The 12,685-nt window shown below is 45.1% G+C and overlaps 1 protein-coding gene across 3 annotated transcripts in view; it reads left to right on the top strand.

The window, feature by feature from the left end:
- The window catches only part of PRR5 (proline rich 5), a 73,693-nt gene extending 65,937 nt beyond the window's left edge, over positions 1-7,756 (top strand). For all 3 annotated transcript variants that reach the window (XM_027660760.1, XM_027660761.1, XM_027660759.1), the window contains 2 exons: positions 3,760-3,898; positions 6,603-7,756. In XM_027660760.1, the coding sequence (XP_027516561.1) occupies positions 3,760-3,898; positions 6,603-7,153 (690 nt within the window). In that variant the 3' untranslated portion in view covers positions 7,154-7,756. The remainder of the gene's footprint in view (positions 1-3,759; positions 3,899-6,602) is intronic.
- The last annotated feature ends 4,929 nt before the right edge of the window (positions 7,757-12,685 follow it).

The following is a 12,685-nucleotide window of genomic DNA, read 5'->3' as shown; positions in this document are numbered from 1 at the left end:
GAGCAACCTGGGCTAGTGGAAGGTGTCCCTGCCCATGGCAGGAGGGGAACTGGATGATCTTTAAGGTCCCTTCTGACCCCAACCATTCTCTGGTTCTACACATGGAAAAAGGAGACTGTGACCTTATGTGGGGTTGCAAAAATCCCCAGCTATTCTTCTGAACAGATCTGTTTATTCTTTCCTCTGTGCTTTTGCAAGAAGCCCTTGTGCCCTTTAAAAACACAGTAGGAGTTTGTGGTTAATGTACAGAATTAACAGGGACAGAAACCTGAGCAGTTCAGAGGGTCCATTCTCTTGGAATGACTTATAGGTTTGACTTTGGTTTTGTTCCCAAGCACAAGAAAAGTTTTGTTCCAGCAGTTCAGCAGATGGGGCAGCATCTTCATAAAGTAGATGCATCAATAACCTGTAGTCTTCAGGGTATATGGCCCTTCAGGGAATACTTATATATTTACATAGCAAAAATAATCATGCATAGGGCCCTTTTAATGCTTTTGAACTACTGTATACAATTTTTTTGGTCCTAAATGATTTAATTACAGATTGATGAAGTTTGGGACATGGATACTGTGTTAAATGCAGAAATACACATCTTTGTTCTTGATAGACCTTCTCCATTTGCAATGGTATTCACTTATTCAGGACTCAAATCCTCATTTTCTGTGCCTTGAGAGCAAGGCAGGCTCTGGTCATAATAAAACATTGTCATCCTTCCAAAGATAATGATGTGACTCTTGTTGCATTTCAAAACACTGTGACTGAGATGAGGATTTGATCCAGCAGCTCCGCTCTTCCAAAAGTACTAAGGTACTTGCAGATATTTGATATTGAGCTATTTTGGCCCTCAATTGAGAAATAAATAGGTCAGGCAAGGCCTTTGAAAGGAATTTAATAGATACATCTCACAGTCACAGAGAAGCATGAAACTCTCCTGCTAAAACGAAATTGGGTTCATGAAAGGTCACAGTTATCTTTTAAAGCAAGTTTTTGCATGTCTGCAGAGCAAATACTGCATTAAAGATAAGGGGAGAGTCTCTGTTTTGCTGATAACGCTCCAAGTTTTCTTTTTTCCTCCAAACTGTGGTAGAGCTTCCTGCCAGCTGAGCAGCCAGCCTGCTAGATATGACTTTTGCTTTGTTCCTCTGTAGTGACATACCAAACCAGTAAGGCATCAAGCAAATACAAGAAGAACCATGAGCTGCCAAAATAACAGCAAAATACGTTATTATTATTATTGTTGTTGTTGTTATTACTATTGTTATTATTATTGTTATTATTATTATAATTATTGGTGAGTTTTAAGTCTTATCATCAGTTTTTCACAAACTATTTTGGCATGAATAACTATTCCAAGCTGGCTTAACTATAAAGCTAATTTTGCCTTTCTAAGCACAATCACTTACAAGTTTGGTGAAGGGTCTAAAAAGGACTTCATATAACTTTAAGTATATATTGATATTGATGTTAATAGATGTATAAATGTCTAGATGTATCTGTCTTTACACACAGATATATGAAATATTTATATTTTTATATCTATATAAAGTATTCTAACCATGCTTTCCTCTCTCCTAAACTCCCACCAGAATTTGATGTCACACAAACAAGTCATTTTGCCTGTGGCACAGTGGATGGGGTAGAAACCTCTAGGGGAGGGATAAGAGTTAAAATGCAGCCTCAGGGCTGGCAGATAAAGCAAAACAGAAGCTGATCTGCTTTAGGGGGTGTCCATCCTTCCCCATGAAGCTCCTTGGCCCCATATGGTACCAGCAAGGACTGTTTGGGTTTGGAAAGCTGAAATAGTCCTTACTGAACTTTAGGATGTACTTGTGTGTGGTTCAAAAGAGGCCCAGGGGGTGTTTGTCAATAAATAGCACAGCAGAAAGAAATGCAGGAAAACCACTGTTTTACAAGTTCAGAAGCCTGTTACACTCCTGCTCTCCCAGAAGCTCCACAGCAATTAAATGGTTTAAGGGAACTACAGGAAAGCCTGGAACAATGGCCAGAGCAGGAAGGATGTTGCAGGTGGATACAGCACATTTGTGTCAAGGTGCAGAGCAGAAAAGAACTCAGCACGGCTCCAGCAGACACCAGCTGTTGTTTTGTGACTTTTCAGTATGTTTTTAAAAGCATCCCGTGGATGCAGAGCTGAGGAGAACGTCTTGTGGCAGGCTGTGTCAGTGCTGGGTGGGTTTACATGTAAAGGTGGTGTTTTGTGGCCTCTGCACTGCAAAAGTGTGAACTAAAAGAGGGTGAAGGGAAAAGGGGGTAGGGATTAGCACTGCTCTGGGGAGAGCAGGGGTGAAGGTTGAGGGCAAGACTAAAGGAGTAGCTGATTCAGGTGATTTGGAGTCGGGGTTTTGAGAGAAGAGGGTGTTTCTCATGAGCAAGGAGCCGATGGGCTCTCCAGGCACAGCAGCTGCAGGACAGCAGTGGTGGGCATGAGGTGAATCTGTGACCCACACGGAATTCAAATTCTGCCCAAATTCCAGTTCTGTCCAAATTCAGATTCTCTGCTGGCCATTATTCATTTTCCATTCATAAACTTTTCTGAAGCGAGGAGCAGCCGAGGGATGAAATCAGCCATTCACAAACACCTCTGATAGTCACCCCAGACTCTGGTTAATGAGTCAGACTGAGCTGTGAATACATCCTGAACGTCAGGATCCTTTCACATGCTGAAGGAAGTGTTGCAATTTTACTCACTTGATCTGCATATTGCTCTCTGGAGGCTTTCATCCCAACGTGTTTCTTCTTACAGTAATTCCAGGGGCACGTTATGAAATCTGGGATTCTGCAAAATTCAAGCAGAGCTTTTGCTGAGCGTGGCATTTAGGATCTTAAATTCTGCAACGTGATGTGTCAAGCATATGGCCACATAGCAACACACTAAAATGTGAATTTGCTCCATGTTGCAGGAGGAATCCTGCACGTGAGTGTGCAGGGCTCTACTCAGACAGTGCAGGAGCACACAAAGGGAGAATAACAGCTCTGCAGGGCTTTTCCATCACCTCTGCAGCCTTACAAGCCCACTTGTGGGTGGAAGTGCAGAGTTAACAACTAAAGGCCAAAGATTTTCCCTGTGGGTGACTCTTACCGTGCTAATTATGCGACTTTTGCCTGGATAATAATGGCGAGTGCCAGGGAAGGGATGAGGAAGGAGAACAAGCTTCTTCACTGTAAATATTTATTGTTGAAAATACCCTGGAAGAAATACTTCTGAGGGTCTCAGTTTCACCTTTTCCCTAATGCTGCTGGTATGGCTGAGGTGGCAGTGACACCCTGTGGTACCAGACGCTGTCGTTCAGGAGTTGAGTCCCCTCCAGCTTATTTTCTATGATTCTTTGAGCTCTGAAGCATCCTGTGACTTCTGTGAAGGCAAGATTTGGCCAAGATGAAGGAAGGCCTTTTGAATACCCCCCATAGTGATTCAGTCTGTTGAAAATGCAAGAAGGATACAGCCAGTGTAAATGAGCAAATAGTCCGGGGATGTTTCTAATTCCTCTTCACTGGACCAGACCCTCCATCCTCCCTGAGTGCCTTTGCACTAAGGAGGATACACCTTCCTGGATTTAAATGCCCTGGAAGTAGCTCTGGCCTGAGTCACATCTCTTGGCTTTACAGGGTGAGGAATCAGCTGTGGGAAGAAACCTGGATCACAGTGCACCTTTGCCATGGCTCAGTGAGAATGCTTGCCCTGGTGAGCCAGGAAAGCTCCTGGTTGGAGGGGGCTCATCTTGGGTATTTTCTCTTTTTCAGGGGGTTCACGAGTCAAAAGGTGTGACTGAAGATTACTTGAAGCTGGAATCCCTGATCCAGAAGGTCGTGTCTCCTTACCTGGGCACGTACGGTCTGTACTCCAGCGACGGACCCTTCACACACTCTTCCTGCATCCTGGGTAAGAATTTGGGCTCTGTCTGGCACAGCACAGAGGCTTCCCCAGAACCTTGCTCTGTGCAGGGCCAGGATCCTCACAAGAGACAACTTGCAGTACTCACAGGAGGCAGTCAGGCTCTTTTTCTACGCTCTTTGCAATGTGCAGAGTCACAGTGAAACTTGCCAGTGGCAGAAGATGAAAATGGATCATCATAACAGTGCTCAGTAATAAAAATCAGTAAAAGTGAATCTAGAGTGTGTTTAGCATTTCCATTCTGCCTTTAACAAGACAGATTTAACACAGGGTATTTTATGGACAGGGAGAGGAAGAAGCAAGAAGCCCCCTCTGAAGTGCTCAGTAGTTCATTAGTGTTCATTACTACACAAAGATCCTGCAAGGCTGCTAAAATTAGGGAAGAGAGCAGGAATTTATCTTAGAGCAGACTAATGCATAAGCCTTCAAACAGGTAAAAGCTTTCTGCAGAGTAGAAGGTAATAAGGTGTTCTCCATCTCAGTGGAGGTAAGAAAAATAGAGTGAGCCACACAAGGCAGGGGAAATTCAGGTTACATGGAAGGAGAAATCTCTAATGTCACGTGAACTGCCTCTGGAGGCTGTTAAATCTTCACTGTGAGGCACTTTATACACGTCACCTACATCAACATCCACAAGGAGCAGGGGGGGTAAACGTGGGCCAGCCTGGTGCCAGAGGCTGAGGCAGAACCTTCTGGAGTCCCCTCCAGCTTATTTTGTGTGATTCTTTGAGCTCTGAAGCATCCTGTGACTTCTGTGAAGGCAAGATTTGGCCAAGATGAAGGAAGGTCTTTTGAATATCCCCCAAAATGATTCAGTCTGTTGAAAATGCAGGAGGGATACAACCAGTGTAAATGAAATAGGAAATGTGGTAGCACCTGAGTGTTTTAATGTAAATGCTGTGATGGGCTGCTTGAATAGAGCAAACAGAGAGGAAAATAAGTTCAATTGTGTGTTTTCTCTGCAGTCAATTTAATCTGTTTGCTTGTCAGAAACGGTCAGTAAGGAAGTTGATTTTCCCTTGAAGCTGAATGGAAAAGTGGTTGTGTTGCAGTTTAAGAAACAAATCAGTTTTAGGTGAATAAATAGAGGCCAGTTATTTATGGAAAATGGTTCAGAATTACTACTTTGTATTCATTGCTTGCCACTAAAATGCCACAAGCATTTAAATGGAGCCCCAAATTGACAGTTTTCTCAATACAAGCTTTTGTATGTCAGGACAGAAAAAAACTCACCCAAAGAGAATAAAACACCAGTGAAATGAACTGTTAGAAAATAAATGTTGCATTACATGACTGCAGAAGATAGGAAGGTTCTGGTGGGCCTCTTGCTGTGGTCTGGGGTGTGGAGCTGTAGCAGAACCTCTGAATAGGTCTGACTGCAGTCACTGAGCCTGGATCCAAGGAAGCTGAGTACTGGAGTCTCTGCTGCTTTTAAACTGATGCATCCACCTCTGTCCAGCTGCTTTGGCAACACGTGACATGTTGTGACCAAAAGCCAGAGTTCCTGTGGCAGGGCAGCCCCAGGAAACCTTCTCTGTTTGCCAGGTCAGACTCCTAACAAAGCAAAAGTCCAAAAGTGAACTTGGTTCAGATGTTTCACTGCTGTCACAGGGACAACTGCAAAATACAGTTTTAAGTACAGAAACTGGCTTTTTAAGTAGTACAGCATGTGATTGGAATTTGTGTCCAGGTAAGCACATAATTACATATAATTTTACAAGACTGGCATTTGTAAAGGAAGTTGCATGGTTTGCAGGGAACATGTACCAGCATCCTGATTTAAAGCAGACAGTGTATTTGCAGTGCCTGTGGTTGACTTCCAGAGGGTGTTTTGATGCCTTGCTCCAGCCATGCCCCTTTCATGGATTGGCAAAATGAGAGGAGCTGGAAGAAAGCTTCCAAAGTGAGACCTATTCTTCACACCACTTTCTCTTTTGTTAGCACGAGTGAGTCTGAGCACAAAGTTTGCTTGGTGGTGATTTTTAGAGCACTCCAGCCCTAAACCACCGCTGGAGAAAGAGCTCTATGCTCCCGTGCTGCCACCTGCTGCCTATTTTTTGGAAAAATCCCACTTGCTTAACAGCAGCTTTCGGGCAATCACTGGCTTTGAGTGCAGGTTTGTTCCCCAAAAATAGGTTCCTGTGGGCACTGCCCTCCAGTTAACATTTCCAAACACTCCTGGTGCTCTCCCTATGTGTGATCTCTGAATGATGCTTTGAATCTAATTTTTCCAGAGCCAATAGAAAGACTGCCTGTCTTAATCCTCATTGCCCCAAATTTAAAGAGACTTGATTTTCCCAGGGTAGGTGGAAAACTTAAAATTCAACTGCTAGAAAAGAATGATTGTAGCCTGAACAGGAGCAGAACTGCACTTTCTGCTCTTGAATAAAGAAAATATTTACAACTTTATGTCACCTCTCCCACAATATTTACTGTTCTGCTCCAGCTGCTGAAGTTGTGTAAATATAAGCGAATTTAAGCTGTTATTTGTAAAGATAGGTTTGGGGGCTTCAGTGTGCTGAAGAAAAGCAGGAAATGTGAAGCCTGCAGACCTACAAAACCAGTGAAGCGTGTTCTTGTGTAAAAGTTTCTGTCATTTAGGAAAAGGCTCATGAATTTTGAACACTCGTGGTTATTAGTGCCGTACAAACGGAGTTTGTGGGTGTGACTCTGGGTGTTCCTGTGTTCACAGAGAAGAGGTTCTTCAGGCGCTCCAAGTCGGGCGACGTCCTGGCCAAGAACCCCGTGGTGAGGTCCAAGAGCTACAACAACCCGCTGCTGACGCCCGTGGCCGAGTACGAGACGGAGGGCATGGCCTCCAACGGCACCGGCATCCGCAGGCACTCCGTGTCCGAAATGACCTCCTGCCTCGAGCTCCAGGGCTACTCCAACCTCACCACCATCATGGACAACGGCTCCAAGAGCTCCGTGACGACCACGAAGAGCTCCCTGTCCGGGGAGCAGGAGCGGCCCAGCGCCGGGTCGGGGCAGTGCTCCGGCAAGCTGGGCACGGCCGAGCAGCAGAAAGGACTCTTCCACCCCATGGACGACCCACACAGGTCTTTTGAGCTGGACAGAGACCCTTCCTTGATTCCAGTTCCCTCTTCCAGCCCCGAGAACATAGTGGATCAGATTTTGGAGTCGATCGACTCGGATTCCGAAGGCATTTTTATCGATTTCGGCCGGGGCTGTGCCAATTCCTCGGCGTACAACGTGGACGTGAACAGGCAGAGCATCATGTGAAGGAGACTGGGAGACAAACCTTGGATTTTAGTATTATGTATGGAAGTTACTAACACTAGGAGTCAGACTGTGGGCCAGCTGTTTATTCCAGGGCAGAACCTCTGCTGTGGGTCACCAGAGCTCTGCTGAATTAATGAAACCCAAGTTTGCAGCAGGCGGGAATCTGCTGTGAGGGGGGGGAAACTCCGACCACTTCTCCCTCTCACTCTGCAGTCGGATTTCCTATTGTCTTTATGAACTTGGGGCGTTCAGGAGCTGACAAGTGTCTGGTAAAATGCTCTCAGTGCAGCTGGCAGTGTTTGTTCAGTAAAACAGCCCAGCAAATAGCTGTGCTCACTTCTAATTTTCTAAAGAGATTTCCTGCAGACAACGGGTTGTTCTCTGAACTGTAGCACCTCAGCCAGGGTAAAAACGTATCCTTTAAAAAAAAAAAAAGAAAACCAACCAACCAAACCCCAGAGGCTGTGGGCCTTTATACCACAGAATACAGTGATAAAGTCTCTTTTAATCTTTCTCTTGTACATCTTGTATGCACTCCTTGGCCTGATGGTGAGTGAGAGTTCTTGAAGAAAGGCAAATAAACAGAAATGTGCTTCCTGATGTCACGCGATGCCTCGTGTCTCATGTCCTGTGTCACAGCCAGTGCTTGGTGTCTGTGAGAGAGTTGTCTCAAAACTGGCTTTTAATTGTGTGTTAATTTGCTCTGAATGTGACACTTCCAAGAAATCTGCGCTGTCAGCTCCTGTGCAGAGAGATTCCACAGCAATTCAAAGTACTTGTTTCCTTAATAAATGACAATTTATTAAGGCCTCTCGGAGGAAATCCTAATTATATATCTGTATTCTTAAAGACATGCCATAATGCACATGCTGTCAGTTATGTGTAGATATTTGGGGAGTGTGAACCTTGCAGCCCCTCTCCTGCTGAGCAGTCCCAGCTCTGGGATTCCCCCTCCCAGTAACGTGGTGGTGTAAGAGCTGTGTCCGAGGGCTGATGCACAGGGTACTGAGGTGAAGTAGAAATCCTGTCAAATCCTTAAGTCATACTGAAAAGTTTCTCTTAGGCAGAGATAAATAACTGATAAATAATCGCTCCTACTGTCCCAACAGTCTCAAACCTCAGCCAGGGAACACACAATGTGGGGCAGAATCAGTGAGGAGGCTGAACACCAACAGGCAGCGGAACATGCCCTCAGTGGGACCAGCTCTGGTGCCTGGGAGGATCTTTGGGGTCCAACAGATGAAATGGTTTAGGAAGCAGGCACCAAACTACACCTCTGAATTATTATTTGACTTGGAGGAAAAGGGTATCCACAGCCGTGTTCTGAGGAAAATCCAAAGATAAGATTCAAACCTCTACAGGAAAACATAAAAAAATCTAGTGGATCAAGGCCTCTGCAGACCTTTTTCCTTCAAGGAACTACAAATGTATTAAGAGTCATAAGCTTATTTAATTGTTGGGGAATATTTAAGCACAGTTTCAAGGGAGAAGAGGACTGCTGGGACCCTTCCCACCTGAGCTTTTGCATGGTTAGTGCCCTCCCCTCTGATAGAAGAGAATGCTGGCAATGAATTGACTTCTCCCACCTTGCACAGTCAAAATCCTCCTCTGAGGAGTGTTCCTTGGCTGTAAATGTTGCACAGATGAGAGAGACCACCCAAATTTGTGATGCTCCTACTGGTGATCCCACTGCAGACAGGTGGTTTTAGAGACAAACCAGGGAGTCCTTACGAAGGAAAGATGTGTATCAAAGAGAATAGTGCAGGTTCTTGCCAAAATATATTAATGAAGTGATGTTTTTCAGCTTCCAGCTGCAGTGTCCCAGTGCACAAGTGGTACTGGAGTTTTGCCCCAAGGGGGCATTCTCAGTGTGCCACATTTCCTTCGTTGTGATAAATCGTGGCATTTTGTATCCTAATCCAAGAATCGAAGCTCTCTGCTCTTTCCCTGGCTGGGATAGGTTCCAAAGCCCTACTGGGGTAACACAGAGCAACAGGTAGCAGGTACTGCTCCTATCATCTGGCACTGCAGGGTGAGCATTAAGCAAGCAAGGGGAGCTGGGAGACCAACCTAATGAACAGCTGCTGAGCCCTGTGGAGAAGTGCTACAGCTCCCTGGAGCACTGCTGGAAAGAGCAGAATAATTGGCTGCAGATAATGCTGCCCAAACAGAGGCCTTTTCTGTCAGACAAACGGGGAAAATGACTTTCCCATTATTCAGTTAGCTCCTGGCACTCTGGTTTTGATGGGGCTCTTGACTAAAACAAAACACCTGAACAACTGAGCTGTGGTGACAGGAGAGCTATGGGCCACCTTCTAGGGCCACCATACAGATATGTGAGGGTGTGAAAATAACTGATCTCTCTACAGTTCTGTTGGACATGTATGGATTGCCCCTTTATTATGATAATATGCTCAAAGAACACCTTGGAAATTATGATGTCAGAAAACCTTTAGTGCTATTTTTGAGCTCTGGTCTACAAAAATGTGACTGTCATTCCAGAACTTTGAGAAAAGCACCAAAATTCGGAGGCAGGGAGCAGAAACCCAGATACCAGTTGAGCCAGCAGTGCTGCAAAGAACATATGTAGCCATTTTAATAATACATAAATCAGTGCTGCTGTGCTCTCCAGAAGAACAAAATGCTTGGTTTGCAGCTGAAGTCTTGCTTGCACCTTTCCCCAAAGGAAAAAACACACTTCTAAAAGGAGAATAAATGTATTTTGTGTCAAAGAGCCTTCCAGCATCCCTTTCTCTTCATGTGGTGTGGTAGCAGCAGCAGCTTGCTATGCTCAGTGGTTTCAGACTCTTTCTTCTGTGAGAAGGGAGGAGATGGTGCTTGAGACTGGAGGAGCTGGCCAGCACCTGGAGCTGGGTGCAGGGTGATGGGTGCCAGGAAAGCAGCTGGGCCACTGTGTCCCCTAAAATCCAGCTCAGAGCTGCTTGAGGCAGTTTGCCTTAACTGCAGGAAACCACAGGCCACCTGGTGGTTCTTGGGCTGCACTGGCACAGTTTCCAGCCCACTGGAGAAGAGCAGCTGGAGGCATCCAAGGTGGTCACTCCATCTGGCCTGGAGGACCTCAGGGCTGTTCTCTGATGTTACTGACACATGAGGGATCTCTGGGGGGTGGAGGTGACACCAAATGATTGAACTCCCCGAGCTACTGAGAGAAGTCCCTGAAAGCAGTTCAAAATGTTTTGTGTGGTCCCAGGATACCAGAGAAAAGCAGACATGAACTCCCCCAGATGCTGTGTGTTGGCCTGGTTGCCCCATCAAAACCATGGGTTGAACTTGACTGGCTTCATCAATTAGGCTAATGAGTCATCTCCCTGCAATCCCCTGCCTCTCTTAAAGCTGCTCCTTCTCTGTGCCACCCTCAGAAGGCACCTCTTGGGGTGATCAGCAGAAAGGAGCTGGCTCTGACCGAGTCTCAATGTCACAATTATTCTGGCATTTTAATATTCTCTGGGCAGGTAACTTGACTGGTAATTAATTAAATAATGAGCACAGCCTGTTCTTTCACAAAAGGTGCCCCCTCGGGTCTTGTGTTGCATCCTTGGGTTAGGAGCTGGCAGCTCTCCTGCCTGCAGCTGGATTGCCTCCCTGGGAGAGGAGCTGCCAGGATGCTCTGCCAAAGCAAAGGGAGAGAGGGAAGGGAAAACTGGGGGTGTGAACAGCCATGGAAGTGCTGGGCTAATAAACCTGCCAGAAGTTTGTTGTTAGTTAGTTGTCTTTGTAAAATGAGGTACTGCAGGCTAAGCTTGTGTTTCTGAGGGTCTGCATCAGCATTTTCACCTTAAGATTGCAAACTCTTCCCAAGTATATTTATTTCCTGATTGTTTTTTATGAAGTATTTTTCTCCCTTACAAAAGCAAATAGGCAGAGTTTTAGCTTTATAAATCCTCCCCCTCTGAACTCTGGGTTTGGAAACCAGGATTTGAAGAGAATTCTAAGGGCGCTGTTGTCTTTACCATGAAGATCAGTCGGGATCAGATTGCTGGGCTGGAACTCAGAGGCTGAGATGCCTTAATCCCATGTCCTCCATGGGCTTTTTGCATAGATTTAAGTCACTTAATAGCTCTATACCTCTTCAGAACATGGGGATAATGTTCTTACCTGTCTTTCTTCGTTTCAAATTGTTTAGTGGATTGTCTGTTGCTTAAAGGTTTTTTGATAAAGCGTCCACAGTGAGGAGAGGAGGCTGTGGATTGGGGAACTGTGAATTAGCAATGCACCCCTAACATTTCTGTATTTAATTGTGGTGCCATCATATTCTTTTAGTGTAACTGCATCCCTAATTTAGGTCTGTACATGCTAATTAATTCTTATTTATCACGCATTCCCTATCTATCTACATGCCTTTGTCTTTCCTCCTAATTGTGATTTGCACTGACACATTTACAATGTCACTAAGCTCTCTTTCTTTAGCTGATGTTACCTTTTTAATACCCTGTGAGCTCTGAGCACTTCCATGACTTTTTTTCCTGCAATACATGTTACTTTTGCCTTACCAGCTTTGAGCTTCTTCTTGCCCATTACTCTAAATAGTTCCCTCTGCAATTCCTCATGTTCTGGCCTGAATGTAGTCAGTAACCCCCAGGATCAAATATCTCTGCTCATACTTCATTCATCTCTTCCAATCAAAAAAAACTGGAAGGCATTAGGATTGATTTCCAAAGATGAAAATTTATCTTTCCACTTGCAGTAGTTTTGTGGAAAATTGAGCTCATAATATTCTGTTCTTCATGATCACTCAAACTGGTTTTTTTTCCCAGATATAGATTTAAAGGTTGCTAGTTTGTGAGCTTTCAGATCATAGCCTCAGGCGTATGTTTAAATACAGATGTGGTATTTGTGCTCTCCAGTTCTCTACAGCAATGTCTGTCTGTCAGAAATGCTCCCTTGGCTGTGAATTATTAAACCAGTTCATTCTTAAACCTCGTGGGTACGGAATCATCTGGGATGGCAACGTACTACAGGAAGCTGGAGAAAGTTGGCAACCCTTGGGGTATCCACAGGCAATCCCTTTACAGGGTAAGATGAAGGAGGAAAAGTAGATATGGAAATGCTGCACCTAAAAATTGGAAGCAGAATGGGATGTGGGTGCCAGAGCAGATAAAAGATGCAAATCATTTGAGGCAAAACTCAACTGACTTCAAATGCATTTTAGATTAGATATTAGAAAAGAAATTCTTCCCTGGGAGGGTGGGGAGGCCCTGGCACAGGTTACCCAGAGAAGCTGTGGCTGCCCCATCCCTGGAAGTGTCCAAGGCCAGGGTGGACGGGGCTTGGAGCAACCTGGGCTTGTGGAAGGTGTCCCTGCCCGTGGCAGGGGGTGGAATGAGATGATCTTCAAGATCCCTTCCAACCCAGGCTGTTCTGTGATTCTATAATTCTAATATCTCACCCCACATCTTGTCCAGCAGCTTCATAATGGCCCTGTTCTTAAATCTTGTTCGAGCCTCCCAGGGGAGGAAGGTGAGCAGAAATTATTCTGAAGAAAAAGGTTGTACACAGCTCCTGAATGGAGAA

Source organism: Corapipo altera, unplaced genomic scaffold (genome assembly GCF_003945725.1).
Source record: "Corapipo altera isolate COAL_440 unplaced genomic scaffold, ASM394572v1 239, whole genome shotgun sequence".
Lineage (NCBI taxonomy): Eukaryota > Metazoa > Chordata > Aves > Passeriformes > Pipridae > Corapipo > Corapipo altera.
This window is presented reverse-complemented; position numbering and strand designations above follow the sequence as displayed.